The sequence below is a fragment of the Salvelinus namaycush genome, unplaced genomic scaffold (genome assembly GCF_016432855.1).
Source record: "Salvelinus namaycush isolate Seneca unplaced genomic scaffold, SaNama_1.0 Scaffold438, whole genome shotgun sequence".
Lineage (NCBI taxonomy): Eukaryota > Metazoa > Chordata > Actinopteri > Salmoniformes > Salmonidae > Salvelinus > Salvelinus namaycush.
The window spans coordinates 137,127-155,000 of record NW_024061129.1 but is presented as its reverse complement, the minus strand read 5'-3'; the positions used below and the strand labels follow the sequence as shown (position 1 = coordinate 155,000).

General features: G+C 44.9%; 1 protein-coding gene across 1 annotated transcript in view; it reads left to right on the top strand.

Annotated features, from left to right (window-relative positions):
• The window catches only part of LOC120041317 (slit homolog 1 protein-like), a 51,158-nt gene extending 33,687 nt beyond the window's left edge, over window positions 1–17,471 (top strand). Inside the window, exons 23-36 of the mRNA XM_038986257.1 lie at window positions 1–36; window positions 1,040–1,203; window positions 2,946–3,070; window positions 3,495–3,589; window positions 4,049–4,188; window positions 7,211–7,304; window positions 7,386–7,523; window positions 8,564–8,792; window positions 10,393–10,523; window positions 13,042–13,196; window positions 13,291–13,421; window positions 13,634–13,833; window positions 14,720–14,958; window positions 15,987–17,471. The exon at window positions 1–36 is cut by the window's left edge and continues 36 nt beyond it. Of these exons, the coding sequence (XP_038842185.1) occupies window positions 1–36; window positions 1,040–1,203; window positions 2,946–3,070; window positions 3,495–3,589; window positions 4,049–4,188; window positions 7,211–7,304; window positions 7,386–7,523; window positions 8,564–8,792; window positions 10,393–10,523; window positions 13,042–13,196; window positions 13,291–13,421; window positions 13,634–13,833; window positions 14,720–14,958; window positions 15,987–16,246 (2,137 nt within the window). The 3' untranslated portion in view covers window positions 16,247–17,471. The remainder of the gene's footprint in view (window positions 37–1,039; window positions 1,204–2,945; window positions 3,071–3,494; window positions 3,590–4,048; window positions 4,189–7,210; window positions 7,305–7,385; window positions 7,524–8,563; window positions 8,793–10,392; window positions 10,524–13,041; window positions 13,197–13,290; window positions 13,422–13,633; window positions 13,834–14,719; window positions 14,959–15,986) is intronic.
• The last annotated feature ends 403 nt before the right edge of the window (window positions 17,472–17,874 follow it).

Genomic DNA, 17,874 nt, shown 5'->3' with positions numbered 1-17,874 from the left:
GGGGATCTTCAGTGATGTGGCCTCCCTGTCTCACCTGTGAGTGTGTGTTTCCTGTGTGTGTGTGTCCCGTGTGTTTACGCATTATCCCACTCAGCACGCTTAGCAGTGACCGCCTGCACCCTCTCCTATCTGTGTCAGAGTCAAGTGCTTTCCCAGTCAGAGGGCATGGTATTGGATTGGCAATAAAGACACGCATGACTGAGGGAGTGTGTGTGTGTGTGTGTGTGTGTGTGTGTGTGTGTGTGTGTGTGTGTGTGTGTGTGTGTGTGTGTGTGTGTGTGTGTGTGTGTGTGTGTGTGTGTGTGTGTGTGTGTGTGTGTGTGTGTGTTCAATGAAGCGTGACCTGTCTGGGACACGCTAAAAGGGTCAGAGTGAAGGATTGATGGAGGAGAGAAAGGAAGGGAGGGAGAGATCGTGTCACTACAGAGGTCCATGTCTGTTGACCTTGTATTGACAGTAAAGAGAGGAACAGGGGATACAGCAGGTTGCCTGGGTTATTAATGTAATACTCTACCTCACATACTAACACATCTATTTCCATTTATGTACTGTAACATGCGCTGGTACAGAGGTTCCCATACATTCAACATCACTGAATAGAAACATTTTGTTTTTTTGATGCAGATCCTTACAGAGGTTAATTATAGTGTTGTATGTGGAGGAACTGCCCCCAGAACAGGTTGCTATCCTATGACAACGTTCAACAGAAATGCTCTGATTCCCTTCCTATTCAGTCTCTCATGTTAAAGTGATGGAACTTAAAGGTGCACTATGCAGAAATTGCTTTTATATTTCCTGGTTCTTAGTCTTGCTTTCAATTAGATTGCCCAAAAAGTTACATAGTGCAGCTTTAACTGTATTTGAGACTGCTCTGAGGCAAGATGACCCCCTCTTGTGGTAGTTGGAAGTATTACACCACATTCAGAGCATGCCTGTACTTGTCTACCTGACTTTCATCTTAATTGGCTGTCAGTCTGATTGATTCATTGAGCGACTGACCTTAACCCTTCCACCCGGATCTTTGACCTCTAACCCCCAGGGCAATCGGTGCCAACCCCCTGTACTGTGACTGTCATCTGCGCTGGCTGTCTGACTGGGTGAAGAGTGGGTACAAGGAGCCTGGCATCGCCCGCTGTGCCGGACCAATGGGCATGGAGGGAAAACTGCTGCTCACCACACCTGAGACCAAGTTTGAATGTCTGGGTAAGAGTAGGAGAGGAGGGAGGGAGGGAGGGAGGGACTGTCTTTTGTAAGGTGAAGAGGGAGAGATGGGAGAGAGAGAAATGGATTAAAGGAGTGTAAAAGAAGGGATAGAAGATGGCGATAGAAGGGGTGAGAAAATAGAAAGGTACAGGAGGAGGAATGGAAAGAAAATCCAATAATGAGAGACTCAATAGAAAAGGAGTGAAAGGTAATCTCTTCTTATTTTCATTGGACCCCAGAAAGATGGCGTCAGCTAGTAGGGACCCCAGAAAGATGGCGTCAGCTAGTAGGGACCCCAGAAAGATGGCGTCAGCTAGCAGGGACCCCAGAAAGATGCCGTCAGCTAGTAGGGACCCCAGAAAGATGGCGTCAGCTAGTAGGGACCCCAGAAAGATGGCGTCAGCTAGTAGGGACCCCAGAAAGATGGCGTCAGCTAGTAGGGACCCCAGAAAGATGGTGTCAGCTAGTAGGGACCCCAGAAAGATGTCGTCAGCTAGTAGGGACCCCAGAAAGATGTCGTCAGCTAGTAGGGACCACAGAAAGATGGCATCAGCTAGTAGGGACCCCAGAAAGATGGCATCAGCTAGTAGGGACCCCAGAAAGAGGGCATCAGCTAGTAGGGACCCCAGAAAGATGGAGCCAGCTAGTAGGGACCCCAGAAAGATGGCGTCAGCTAGTAGGGACCCCAGAAAGATGGCGTCAGCTATTAGGGACCCCAGAAAGATGGCGTCAGCTATTAGAGACCCCAGAAAGATGGCGTCAGCTAGTAGGGACCCCAGAAAGATGGAGCCAGCTAGTAGGGACCCCAGAAAGATGGCGTCAGCTAGTAGGGACCCCAGAAAGATGGAGCCAGCTAGTAGGGACCCCAGAAAGATGGCGTCAGCTAGTAGGGACCCCAAAAAGATGGCGTCAGCTAGTAGGGACCCCAGAAAGATGGCGTCAGCTAGTAGAGACCCCAGAAAGATGGCGTCAGCTAGTAGGGACCCCAGAAAGATGGCGTCAGCTAGTAGGGACCCCAGAAAGATGGCGTCAGCTGGTAGGGACCCCAGAAAGATGGCGTCAGCTAGTATGGACCACAGAAAGTTGGCGTCAGCTTGTAGGGACCCCAGAAAGATGTCGTCAGATAGTAGGAACCCCAGAAAGATGTCGTCAGCTAGTAGGGACCCCAGAAAGATGTCGTCAGATAGTAGGAACCCCAGAAAGATGGCGTCAGCTATTAGGGACCCCAGAAAGATGGCGTCAGCTAGTAGGGACCCCAGAAAGATGGCGTCAGATAGTAGGGACCCCAGAAAGATGGCGTCAGATAGTAGGGACCCCAGAAAGATGGCGTCAGATAGTAGGGACCCCAGAAAGATGGCGTCAGATAGTAGGGACCCCAGAAAGATGGCGTCAGCTAGTAGGGACCCCAGAAAGATGGCGTCAGCTAGTAGGGACCCCAGAAAGATGGCGTCAGCTAGTAGGGACCCCAGAAAGATGGCGTCAGATAGTAGGGACCCCAGAAAGATGGCGTCAGCTAGTAGGGACCCCAGAAAGATGGCGTCAGATAGTAGGGACCCCAGAAAGTTGGCGTCAGCTAGTAAGGACCCCAGAAAGATGACGTCAGCTAGTAGGGACCCCAGAAAGATGGCGTCAGCTAGTAGGGACCACAGAAAGATGGAGCCAGCTAGTAGGGACCCCAGAAAGATGGCGTCAGCTAGTAGGGACCCCAGTCAAATTCCAATTGTTCTTCTCTCCGTCCCCAGGTCCAGTGGAGACGTCTGTCCAGGCTAAGTGTAGTCCATGTGTGTCTGGGCCCTGTCAGAACCACGGTGTGTGTCAGTCTGACCCTGTAGAACTCTACACATGTGTGTGTGCACCCGGCTTCACGGTAAGAACCCACCACTGTCCCCAATCATAGCAGGACACTGATCTAGTGTCAACTAATCCAGTTATACACAGTGAGATAAACCTGTACCCAATATAACAGGATATGATTGGATGGAGTGATTTTTATGTCACTCTAAAATCCTCTAAAATGTATTATTATAGTAGAGAATACTCTATTGAAAATAGTAATAAAATATATTATTATAGTAGAGAATACCCTATTGAAAATAGTAATAAAATGTATTATTATAGTAGAGAATACCCTAATGTATATAATACACAGATATAATGAAAGTGTGTGTTTGTGTGTGTGTGTGTGTGTGTGTGTGTGTGTGTGTGTATGTGTGTGTGTGTGTGTGTGTGTGTGTGTGTGTGTGTGTGTGTGTGTGTGTGTGTGTGTGTGTGTGTGTGTGTGTGTTTTACAGGGTAAATACTGTGAGACTCCAGTGGATGTGTGTGCCAGTAACCCATGCACAAATGGAGGAACCTGCATCAGTGACGAACAGACAAGGAGATTCAGGTAGCACATATATACACACACACACACACACACACACACACACACACTGGGCCCACACTACACACACACATATACAAACACACACTGGGCCCACACTATACACAAACACATACACACACCCATATACACACACACACACAGGGGCGCAACTTCGCTACGGACGGTGAGAACATTCTGTAAATTGCATTAGAACCATGCGGATGCCTCCGAGTGGTCGTGTAGGCTGTTTGGAATGTTTATCTGACTGGATAATTATAGTTTTCTAAATGATGTTCTAAAACCAAAGTTGCGGCCCTGCACACACACACACACACACACACACACACACACACACACACACACACACACACACACACACACACACACACACACACACACACACACACACACACACACACACACACACACATAAACACACACACACATAAACACACACTGACCAGTCTTTCCCCTCTCTAGTTGTTCATGCCTGGTGGGTTTCCATGGATCGTTCTGTGAGGTGGATGTAGATGACTGTGAGGACCACGGATGTGAGAATGGCGCAACCTGTGTGGACGGAGTAGGCAACTACACCTGCTTCTGTCCTCCCTTTTACATAGGTATGATATCTAGACATTCCATAGAGATTCTATAGACATTCTCTCTAGACATTCTAAAGACATTCTCTCTAGACATTCTAAAGACATTCTCTCTAGACATTCTAAAGACATTCTCTCTAGACATTCTAAAGACATTCTTTCTAGACATTCTAAAGACATTCTCTCTAGACATTCTCCCTAGACATTGTAAAGACATTCTCTCTAGACATTGTAAAGACATTCTCTCTAGACAATCTCTCTAGACATTCTCTCTAGACATTTTATAGACATTCTCTCTAGACATTTTATAGACATTCTCTATCGACATTCTATAGACATTCTCTCAGGACATTCTATAGACATTCTCAGGACATTCTATAGACATTATCAGGACATTCTTTAGACATTCTCTCAGGACATTCTCCCTAGACATTGTAAAGACATTCTCTCTAGACATTCTAAAGACATTCTCTCTAGACATTCTCCCTAGACATTGTAAAGACATTCTCTCTAGACATTGTAAAGACATTCTCTCTAGACAATCTCTCTAGACATTCTCTCTAGACATTTTATAGACATTCTCTCAGGACATTCTATAGACATTCTATAGACATTCTCTCAGGACATTCTATAGACATTCTCAGGACATTCTATAGACATTCTCAGGACATTCTATAGACATTCTCAGGACATTCTATAGACATTCTCAGGACATTTCATAGACATTCTATAGACATTCTCTCAGGACATTCTATAGACATTCTCTCAGGACTTGCTATAGACATTCTCTCAGGACATTCTATAGACATTCTCTCAGGACATTCTATAGACATTCTCTCAGGACATTCTATGGACATTCTCAGGACATTCTATAGACATTCTCAGGACATTTCATAGACATTCTCAGGACATTTCATAGACATTCTCAGGACATTCTATAGACATTCTCTCAGGACATTCTATAGACATTCTCAGGACATTCTATAGACATTCTCAGGACATTTCATAGACATTCTCAGGACATTCTATAGACATTCTCTCAGGACATTCTATAGACATTCTCTCAGGACATTCTATAGACATTCTCTCAGGACATTTTATAGACATTCTCTCAGGACATTCTTTAGACATTCTCAGGACATTCTATAGACATTCTCTCAGGACATTATATAGACATTCTCTCAGGACATTATATAGACATTCTCTCAGGACATTCTATAGACATTCTCTCAGGACATTCTATAGACATTCTCTCAGGACATTCTATAGACATTCTCTCAGGACATTCTATAGACATTCTCTCAGGACATTCTATAGACATTCTCTCAGGACATTTTATAGACATTCTCAGGACATTCTATAGACATTCTCAGGACATTTCATAGACATTCTCAGGACATTCTATAGACATTCTCTCAGGACATTATATAGACATTCTCTCAGGACATTCTATAGACATTCTCTCAGAACATTCTATAGACATTCTCTCAGGACATTCTATAGACATTCTCTCAGGACATTCTATAGACATTCTCTCAGGACATTCTATAGACATTCTCTCAGGACATTCTATAGACATTCTCTCAGGACATTCTATAGACATTCTCTCAGGACATTCTATAGACATTCTCTCAGGACATTCTATAGACATTCTCTCAGGACATTCTATAGACATTCTGTAGACATTCTCAGGACATTCTCTCAGGACATTCTCAGGACATTTTATAGACATTCTCAGGACATTTCATAGACATTCTCCCAGGACATTCTATAGACATTCTCTCAGGACATTCTATAGACATTCTCTCAGGACATTCTATAGACGTTCTCAGGACATTCTATAGACATTCTCAGGACATTCTATAGACATTCTCGGGACTTTCTATAGACATTCTCAGGACATTCTATAGACATTCTCTCAGGACATTCTATAGACATTCTCAGGACATTTTATAGACATTCTCAGGACATTCTATAGACATTCTCAGGACATTCTATAGACATTCTCAGGACATTCTATAGACATTCTCAGGACATTTTATAGACATTCTCAGGACATTCTATAGACATTCTCGGCACATTCTATAGACATTCTCAGGACATTCTATAGACATTCTCAGGACATTTCATAGACATTCTCTCAGGACATTCTATAGACATTCTCTCAGGACATTCTATAGACATTCTCAGGACATTCTATAGACATTCTCTCAGGACATTCTATAGACATTCTCTCAGGACATTCTATAGACATTCTCTCAGGACATTCTATAGACATTCTCTCAGGACATTCTATAGACATTCTCTCAGGACATTCTATAGACATTCTCTCAGGACATTCTATAGACATTCTCAGGACATTCTATAGACATTCTCAGGACATTCTATAGACATTCTCAGGACATTCTATAGACATTCTCAGGACATTCTATAGACATTCTCAGGACATTCTATAGACCTTCTCAGGACATTCTATAGACATTCTCAGGACATTCTATAGACATTCTCAGGACATTCTATAGACATTCTCAGGACATTCTATAGACATTCTCAGGACATTCTATAGACATTCTCTCAGGACATTTCATAGACATTCTCGGGACATTCTATAGACATTCTCTCAGGACATTCTCTCAGGACATTCTCGGGACATTCTATAGACATTCTATAGACATTCTCTCAGGACATTCTATAGCCATTCTCTCAGGACATTATATAGGCAAAACAACTGTGACACATAATATATAGATGAGTAGATACATTACTTTCAAAAAAGATCATTTTTTGAATTGATAATCCTTTAAAACTAAATATCTCTATCTCTCGCTCCTCCTTACTCTTTCTCTCTCTCTTGCTCCTTCTCTCTCTCTCTCTCTCTTGCTCCTTCTCTCTTGCTCCTTCTCTCTCTCGCTCCTTCTCTCTTGCTCCTTCTCTCTCTCTCTCTCTCTCTCTCTCTCTCTCTCTCTCTCTCTCTCTCTCTCTCTCTCTCTCTCTCTCTCTCTCTCTCTCTCTCTCTCTCTCTCTCTCTCTCTCTCTCTCTCAGGGTTGTTGTGTGAGGAAGAGGAGGATGTGTGTTCTCCTGGTAGAAACCCCTGTCAGCAACACTCTACCTGCAGCAGCACCACTACAGGCCCCAGGTGACTACACACAGACACAGACGCACACACACACACACACACACTGGTACACATGTTCATGTTCTACGTGTGTGTGTCCAGTTGTGTGTGTGCCCCAGGCTTCGTGGGGGGTGACTGCAGTGTGAACTATGATGAGTGTGAGGATCAGGACTGTCAGAATGGAGCGGTGTGTGTGGACCTGGTAGATGGATACACCTGCACCTGCCCTGAGGGGTACAGGTAAGACACACACACACACACACACACACACACACACACACACACACACACACACACACACACACACACACACACACACACACACACAGGTGTAAATGTGGAAACTATTAGTGCCCTAGATGTGTCATACTAAGTTGGTCTCTCCTTGTCTCAGTGCTGTCGTACATAAGAGGTGGGTTCATAAAGGGTTCAATTTGAGGGCCAACATGTTAACAATTTCAGTTGAACAATTTGAATGAACATTCCTAAATGTTACATTAGCACATTTTTGTATGGATTACTGTGGCTTTTTAGCGGCTTTTTAAGTGCAAATGATTTCTATTTTTACTACATGAAATAGAAACACACACGTGCACAGCACACTACCTTCTCAGACTGGAACACACACGTGCACAGCACACTACCTTATCAGACTGGAACACACACGTTCACAGCATACTACCTTCTCAGACTGGAACATACACGTACACAGCACAGTACCTTCTCAGACTGGAACACACACGTGCACAGCACACTACCTTCTCAGACTGGAACACACACGTGCACAGCACACTACCTTCTCAGACTGGAACACACACGTTCACAGCACACTACCTTCTCAGACTGGAACATACACGTGCACAGCACACTACCTTATCAGACTGGAACACACACGTGCACAGCACACTACCTTCTCAGACTGGAACACACACGTGCACAGCACACTACCTTCTCAGACTGGAACACACACGTGCACAGCACACTACCTTCTCAGACTGGAACACACACGTGCACAGCACACTACCTTCTCAGACTGGAACACACACGTACACAGCACACTACCTTCTCAGACTGGAACACACACGTGCACAGCACACTACCTTCTCAGACTGGAACACACACGTGCACAGCACACTACTCAGACTGGAACACAGAACAAATGGAATGTGTTAGCTTATGTTTGCAGACTATTTCCCTTGTGGAACACCCCTCAGGACACAAGATGTCTGCATGTTTGCTTGTTGTGATGAGTAGTAATTCTCCCCTCTTCCACCCCCTAGTGGTGAGTTGTGTGAGGTGCCCCCTCCTCCTCCATCTCCCTGTGAGCGGGCTCGCTGTCAAAACAGCGCCCCCTGTGTGGACAGAGGCGTTACTGCGCTGTGCCAGTGTCTGCCGGGGTTCGAGGGTGTGCGTTGTGAGAAGCTGGTCAGTGTGAACTTCGTGAATAGAGATTCTTACCTACAGCTGTCTGACCTGAAGAACTGGCCTCAGGCTAACATCACACTGCAGGTAATCACGCACACACACACACTAGGGTGACCACATTTAAAATACCCAAATGCAGGACAACGGGATGATTTTGCGGGACAGTGTAGCCTAGACATTAATACCCCCCCCCCCACACACACACACACATCTCCCTCCTGCTGCACTGAGCGAGCTAACTGAAGCTCACGTAAGCCTACTCTTTTGCCTCGTGCAAGTGTTGGTGATAAGAGAGAGGCCACTTTTTTAATGCAAATCTGGGAATATTTCTGGTTGGTCTCGGGGAAGAGTTAGGAAGGGAGGCTTTTCAACAGGTTTGAGTGAAGTAGCAGCACAGATGTTGACTGAGAAACTAATGAGCATGGAGAGCCTCACACGTTTGATGAAATGAATGACCTCATATCTTTCAGTCTAATACGGTTATTTTCATACTGTTGTAGCTCTTCATTAAACGCACACCTTTTGTAAGTAGTTAACTGTCCTCTCCAAGTTTATCTATAATTTAGCCTGACAGGATTTGACAAATGTGATTGGTTGATGATATAACATTGGCCTTGGTCTCGTCTTGCACTTCGCAGAATATAAGATCTCAACAATGATTGGAGAAGTGTTTAACATCACCAGCACCACGTCCTTATCATATAGTCTCTTGTCCTTATCATATAGTCTCTTGTCCTTATCATATAGTCTCTTGTCCTTATCATATAGTCTCTTGTCCTTATCATATAGTCTCTTGTCCTTATCATATAGTCTATTTTCCTTATCATATAGTCTCTTGTCCTTATCATATAGTCTCTTTTCCTTATCATATAGTCTCTTGTCCTTATCATATAGTCTCTTTTCCTTATCATATAGTCGCTTGTCCTTATCATATAGTCTCTTGTCCTTATCATATAGTCTCTTGTCCTTATCATATAGTCTCTTGTCCTTATCATATAGTCTCTTGTCCTTATCATATAGTCTCTTGTCCTTATCATATAGTCTCTTGTCCTTATCATATAGTCTCTTGTCCTTATCATATAGTCTCTTGTCCTTATCATATAGTCTCTTGTCCTTATCATATAGTCTCTTGTCCTTATCATATAGTCTCTTGTCCTTATCATATAGTCTCTTGTCCTTATCATATAGTCTCTTGTCCTTATCATATAGTCTCTTGTCCTTATCATATAGTCTCTTGTCCTTATCATATAGTCTCTTGTCCTTATCATATAGTCTCTTGTCCTTATCATATAGTCTCTTGTCCTTATCATATAGTCTCTTTTCCTTATCATATAGTCGCTTGTCCTTATCATATAGTCTCTTGTCCTTATCATATAGTCTCTTGTCCTTATCATATAGTCTATTGTCCTTATCTTGTCCACAATCCAGGACATGTAATCACCCTAATACGCACACACGCACGCACACACACACGCACGCACGCACGCACGCACGCACGCACGCACGCGCACGCACACGCACACGCACACACACACACACACACACAGAGAGGAAAACACACACACACACATGCCCACACAGATATAGATACAGGCACACACACACAGATGTGCATACACACACAGAGGAAAACACACGTGTATACACACACACACACACATTCTGACCTGTGTGTGTTCCCCAGGTGTCGACAGCGGAGGATAACGGTATCCTGCTGTATAATGGAGACAACAAGCCAATGGCTGTGGAGCTCCATGAGGGACATGTTCGAGTCAGCTACGACCCTGGTAGTCAGCCTGGACACACTATCTACAGGTACACACACTATCTACAGGTACACACACTATCTACAGGTACACACACTTTCTACAGGTACACACACTATCTACAGGTACACACACTATCTACAGGTACACACACTATCTACAGGTACACACACTATCTACAGGTACACACACTATCTACAGGTACACACACTATCTACAGGAACACACACTATCTACAGGTACACACACTATCTACAGGTACACACACTATCTACAGGTACACACACTATCTACAGGTACACACACTATCTACAGGTACACACACTATCTACAGGAACACACACTATCTACAGGTACACACACTATCTACAGGTACACACACTATCTACAGGTACACACACTATCTACAGGTACACACACTATCTACAGGTACACACACTATCTACAGGTACACACACTATCTACAGGTACACACACTATCTACAGGTACACACACTATCTACAGGTACACACACTATCTACAGGTACACACACTATCTACAGGTACACACACTATCTACAGGTACACACACTATCTACAGGTACACACACTATCTACAGGTACACACACTATCTACAGGTACACACACTATCTACAGGTACACACACTATCTACAGGTACACACACTATCTACAGGTACACACACTATCTACAGGTACACACACTATCTACAGGTACACACACTATCTACAGGTACACACACTATCTACAGGTACACACACTATCTACAGGTACACACACTATCTACAGGTACACACACTATCTACAGGTACACACACTTTCTACAGGTTATATATACACTACCGTTCAAAAGTTTGGGGTCACTTAGACATTTCCTTGTTTTTGAAAGAAAAGCACATTTTTTGTCTATTAAAATAACATCAAATTGAATAGAAATACAGTGTGGACATTGTTAATGTTGTAAATTACTATTGTGGCTGGAAACGGCTACAAGAGGCCCATTATCAGCAACCATCACTCCTGTGTTCCAATGGCACGTTGTGTTAGCTAATCCAAGTTTATCATTTTAAAAGGCTAATTGATCATTAAAAAACCCTTCCGTAATTATGATAGACCAGCTGAACACTTGTGCTGATTGAAGAAGCAATAAAAATGGCCTTCTTTAGACTAGTTGAGTATCTGGAGCATCAGCATTTGTGGGTTCGATTACAGGCTCAAAATGTCCAGAAACAAAAAAAATTCTTCTGAAACTCATCAGTATATTCTTGTTCTGAGAAATGAAGGCTATTCCATGTGAGAAGTTCCCAAGAAACTGAAGATCTCGTACAACGCTGTGGACCACTCCCTTCACAGAACAGGGCAAAGAATAGAAAGCGGAGTGGGAGGCCCCGGTGCACAACTGAGCAAGATGACAAGTACATTAGTGTCTAGTTTGAGAAACAGACGCCTCACAAGTCCTCAACTGGCAGCTTCATTAAATAGTACCTTCAAAACATCAGTCTCAATGTCAACAGTGAAGAGGCGACTCCGAGTTGCAAAGAAAAAGCCATTTCTCAGACTGGCCAATAAAAATTTAAAATTAAGATGGGCAAAAGAACACAGACACTGGACAGAGGAAGACTGGAAAAAAGTGTTATGGACAGTTGAATCTAAGTTTGAGGTGTTCGGATCACAAAGAAGAACATTTGTGAGATGCAGAAAAAATGAAAAGATGCTGGAGGAGTGCTTGATGCCGTCTGTCAAGCATGGTGGAGGCAATGTGATGGTCTGGGGATGGTTTGGTGGTGGTAAAGTGGGAGATTTGTACAGGGTAAAAGGGATCTTGAAGAAGGAAGACTATCACTCCATATTGCAACGCCATGCAATACCCTGTGGACTGCGCTTAATTGGAGCCAATTTCCTCCTACAACAGGACAATGACCCAAAGCACAGCTCCAAACTATGCAAGAACTATTTAGGGAAGAAGCAGTCAGCTGGTATTCTGTCTATAATGGAGTGGCCAGCACAGTCACCGGATGTCAACCCTATTGAGCTGTTGTGGGAGCAGCTTGACCGTACGGTACGTAGAAGTGCCCATCAAGCCAATCCAATTTGTGGGAGGTGATTCAGGAAGCATGGGGTGAAATCTCTTCAGATTACCTCAACAATCTGACAACTAGAATGCCAAAGGTCTGCAAGGCTGTAAATGCAGGATTCTTTGACGAAAGCAAAGTTTGAAGGACACAATTATTATTTCAATTAAAAATCATTATTTATAACCTTGTCAACATCTTGACTATATTTCCAACTCATTTTGCAACTCCTTTCATGTCTGTTTTCATGGAAAACAAGGACATTTCTAAGTGACCCCAAACTTTTGAATGGTAGTGTGTGTACACACACACACACACAGACACCTTTTACATGTTATATACACACACAAACACACACACACTACATACAGGTACACACACACACACCAACGTCATCTACATTCTATTCACAAACACCGACTATCAGAAAATAATAAAATATCACCGGCACCTAACCTCTGACCTCTAACCCCTGACCTCTGGTGTTGCCGTAGCGCTGAGACGGTGAACGACGGGCGTTTCCATACGGTAGAGCTGGTGACCTTTGACAGGATGGTGAACCTGTCTGTGGACGGGGGTGCGCCCACCACTCTGGACAGTCTGGGAGGGGTCCCACCTCTGTCTGGAGAGGCACCGCTATACGTGGGGGGTAAGACACCTGACCTCAGCTGAGAGCTAGGTTCAGGCCCTAACCCACCCTATTACATATATCCTTTCTCTCTCCCTCCCTCCCTCCTCTCCAGGTATGCCAGAGAAGATGTCCTACTCCTCTCTGAGTCTCTTCCAGCCCCTCAACTCCTCCAGTTTCCACGGCTGCATCAGGAATCTGTACATCAACCACGAGCTGCAGGACTTCACCCAGACCACCATGAAGGTATGGTGGGAGACGGGGAGGAACATTCTGGTAACTTACCCAAAATTCCCAGGTTTTACAGAAATCCCAGTTGGAATATTCCCAGAAACCTAGGTGTGAGAAGTTGGAGAAATATTTATTTTAGTATTTTATCTCTGAAGCTAAAAGACACATTTTCACACTGCGTCGATAATAACGTTTTTTTCCAATTGTAATTGTTTGATGTGCTGAAGCCGGGGGTGGTGCCAGGATGCCAGCCCTGCAGGAAACTGTTCTGCCTCCATGGAGTGTGCCAACCGGATGGTGCCCAGGGACCCCTCTGCCACTGCCAGCCTGACTGGGGTGGGCTACACTGCGATCAGCCAATCGGAGGAGGCCTTGTTGGGGGAGATGTTGCCCCGGCAACCACGGCTAACCCATGCCAGGGGAATAAGTAAGTGTGACTGGGGATGGGAGACTGGAGAGTGAGTGGTAAAGGGTTGTAGTCTGTTGTGGTTTATAGTGGGTCTATGTGGCTTGTTGTTATCTTGTGTTTTATCATGTTGATTTATTTTGGGGGTAACTCATTAAGTGTATGGTTTAATTGATTGTGTTGTCCGAGTCCCAGCTTTTGTATTTTCCCCACTGTATTTTTCTTATAGCATCTTTCTCTTCCTCTCCCTCCATCTCTCCCTCCATCTCTCCCTCTCCCTCCATCTCTCCCTCTCCCTCCCTTTCTCCCACTCCCTCCTTTTCTCCTTCCCCCTCTCCCTCCATTTCTCCCTCTCCCTCCTTTCTCCCTCTCCCTCCTTTTCTCCCTCTCCCTCTCCCTCCACTTCTCCCTCCCCCTCTCCCTCCATTTCTCCCTCTCCCTCCATTTCTCCCTCCATTTCTCCCTCTCCCTCCATTTCTCCCTCCCCCTCTCCCTCCATTTCTCCCTCCCCCTATTTCTTCCTCCATTTCTCCCTCCCCCTCTCCCTTCATTTCTCCCTCCCCCTATTTCTCCCTCCCCCTATTTCTCCCTCCATTTCTCCCTCCCCCTATTTCTCCCTCCACTTCTCCCTCTCCCTCTCCCTCCATTTCCCCCTCCCCCTCTCCCTCCACTTCTCCCTCTCCCTCCATTTCTCCCTCTCCCTCTATTTCTTCCTCTCCCTCCATTTCTTCCTCTCCCTCTCCCTCCATTTCTTCCTCCCCCTCTCCCTTCATTTCTCCCTCCATTTCTCCCTCCATTTCTCCCTCCATCTCGCCCTCATCTCTCCGTCCATTTCTACCTTTCCCTCCATTTCTTCCTCTCCCTCTCCCTCCATTTCTTCCTCCCCCTCTCCCTTCATTTCTCCCAGGTGTGTGAGGGGTGTGTGTGTGGTTCAGGATGTTCAGTCGTACAGGTGTGAGTGTGAGAAGGGCTGGCGCGCCACCCTGTGCAATCAACAGGGGGAGCTAACAGCACCAGCAGTGCCAGAAGGACCAGCCAAGCCGTGTTCAGTGCTGCTCTGCCAACATGGCCACTGTCAGCTGACTGAGGGAGGAGCGACCTACTGTCTCTGTGACACGGGATACACCGGGGACACATGTGACACAGGTAAGGATGGAGGGAGAGGATAGGAGGAGGGGGGACAGGTACGAGAGAGAACACCTGTGATACAGGTAAGGATGGAGGGAGAGGATAGGAGGAGGGGGGACAGGTAAGAGAGAGAACACCTGTGATACAGGTTATGACAGAGGGGGAGAGGTGTGAAGGGAGGATGGAGTGTGTGTTTGACAGGGAGAGACATTGGAATACTCGGTCGCCTCACGCCATTGTTGAGTGTTCTCAAGACGTTTAGTGGTGCCTTGTTTCATCTTGGAAATACGATGCCATTGTTGAGTGTTCTCAAGACGTTTAGTGGTGCCTTGTTTCGTCTTGGAAATACGATGTCATTGTTGAGTGTTCTCAAGACGTTTAGTGGTGCCTTGTTTCGTCTTGGAAATACGATGTCATTGTTGAGTGTTCTCAAGACGTTTAGTGGTGCCTTGTTTCGTCTTGGAAATACGATGTCATTGTTGAGTGTTCTCAAGACGTTTAGTGGTGCCTTGTTTCGTCTTGGAAATACGATGTCATTGTTGAGTGTTCTCAAGACGTTTAGTGGTGCCTTGTTTCGTCTTGGAAATACGATGCCATTGTTGAGTGTTCTCAAGACGTTTAGTGGTGCCTTGTTTCATCTTGGAAATACGATGCCATTGCTACATTAGGCAAACAATTAGTAGGAATCTATTTTGCCATCATTATTATGCCGTAAAATGTACTTTAGACAAATGTCATTAGCTAGCAAAGTTCATAAAAAAGGTATAGCAATGCTAACTTTAGCTAGCAAAAATGTCCTTCACTCTTAGCTAGCTAGCATTAGACTACATATAAAGTCAATCGGACGACATCACAATGATGACAAACAAATGAACTATAGACATGTTGATAAGCTCCAACTGAGAAGAAAGTTGTCGGACACCAGTCCTCAAGAGAACATTCAAAACAATATTGTGACGATACATGAATAACCCCTACTGTGTTTGATGATGTCACACTACTCAGCCTCTTTAACCTCTGCCCTCTCACCTCTCTCTAACCTCTAGTTGAGTCAGCGTGCCGCGGCGAGGCAGTGCGTGACTTCCACCGGGTGCCGCGCGGCCACGCCGACTGCCAGACGACGCGGCCCTTCTCCTGGGTGGAGTGTCGGGGGGGCTGCCAGGGGGGCGGGGCGGTGGCCGGGGGTGCGTGCTGCGCCCCACTGAGGGTACGACGCCGGCGCTACACCTTCGAGTGCAACGACGGAAGTTCCTTCACACAGGACGTAGAGAAAGCAGTGGAGTGCGGCTGCAAGGAGTGTGTGTAGTCGTTGAGGTACTACACACGTACTACACACGTGGGCAGTGCAGTCAGCTGAAGAGGAGTTACTGAACACACTGTAGGAAAGTATATATATATATAAAACATGGACATTGTCTGTGTGTTGCGGACAACAGTGTTTGTAATATAGGACAGTTCTTCCCTGGCAAGGACGGCCAACCAACACCAAACCAACCAACCTCATCTTCGTCATCTTCATCAGCAACTACCTAAAGAAAGTCAACTGTGGTCTCACATTAGTCATGTTATATTGAAAGGTCATTCTTTGGATTTATACTGTATTGTACACCCCTTTATCCATGTGCTCAAATCATTGTAAATGGAGGAACCTGTGTGATGCATGGCAGCCATGTTGGCAACAGGAAACCGTTGAGACACTTCTCTAGTTTCTTCCTGTTAAATGAGAAACTGCTGCTCTTTTTTGCTAGTTTACCATTTAATCTGTGTATCTTTTCACTGGGCTGCAATGCCAGTTCGCCCTCTAGTGGCCGGTCTTATAACGAGGGTGTTTGAAGGTTCAGGTGGGGGAAGGGGGTGCGTTTTAGAGAGCAGCTGAGGCCCTGTGGCCTACTTTAAAGAGGTGGGGGCCTTTTGGAGTCTATGTGCCAGCTTGATTTTAGCCAGAAACGTCCTTAATATTGGTCATGGTAATGGTTATAATTGTATCATTGAGTAAAACCCGCCTCCCATCTCTCTGGTCCAATCAGTCTCCTTCTACCACGTCTGCAGTATTATGAAATTCAACACAAATGTAGCTTTAATATTTTAGTTATATTGTTGTAAAACTAAAACAGAAATGTGCATAACATTTGTTTAACATTTAGATTGTTTTTATAACTTAGTGTTATGTAGCCTAATGTAGCTCTTTGATTGTGATACAAAATGGTAAATACTTAACAGATTGTAATATATATCATTGCATTTCATTTGGAGATAGTATTTTTATATGTTTGAATCCTGGCAGGGGAGAAGACTACACAGACGTTGTATTGGGTCTGTAGACTGAAGCAACATCTTGCTGTTCTTCTATACTGCCTGATCTAAAGCTGCCAAAACCAGCCAACCTATTGTCAGTCTAATACACAGTGTCGTCACGGAGACGTTAAATGACTATGATGTTATTGTTCTTATTACATGTTGTCTACCTACTTGGTGAATATAATATCATCAATGATTTGCTTCAGATTATGTGTAGTGATGTTTTATTTATTTCAATAAAAGACATGATTTTCTCTCTTCCACCTTGAACGTGTTGTCAGTTCTCTCTGTGGCCTTTGACCTGGATGTGTGTGACCTTTAACCTGAACGTGTCAGTACAGTGTTTGGTCCAGGGGAGAGAAGAGGTCACGGAGTCTATGAGCTATGACAGATCTTAGTTAATCACCCCTGAAGAGAGAGAGAGTGATGGAGAAAGAGGGAGAATAACTGAGTGGAGGACAACAGAAGCAAATGAAAGGAGGAGGAGTGGGGGAGATGGAGGACAGGATAGAAAGAGGGAAAGGAGAGGGGATGAGAGAAAGCCAGAAGAGGAGAGAGAGAGCAGCCTTGTTCCCTGGCAGTGTCTCGTGGAGAGGAGAGAGAGAGCAGCCTTGTTCCCTGGCAGTGTCTCATGGA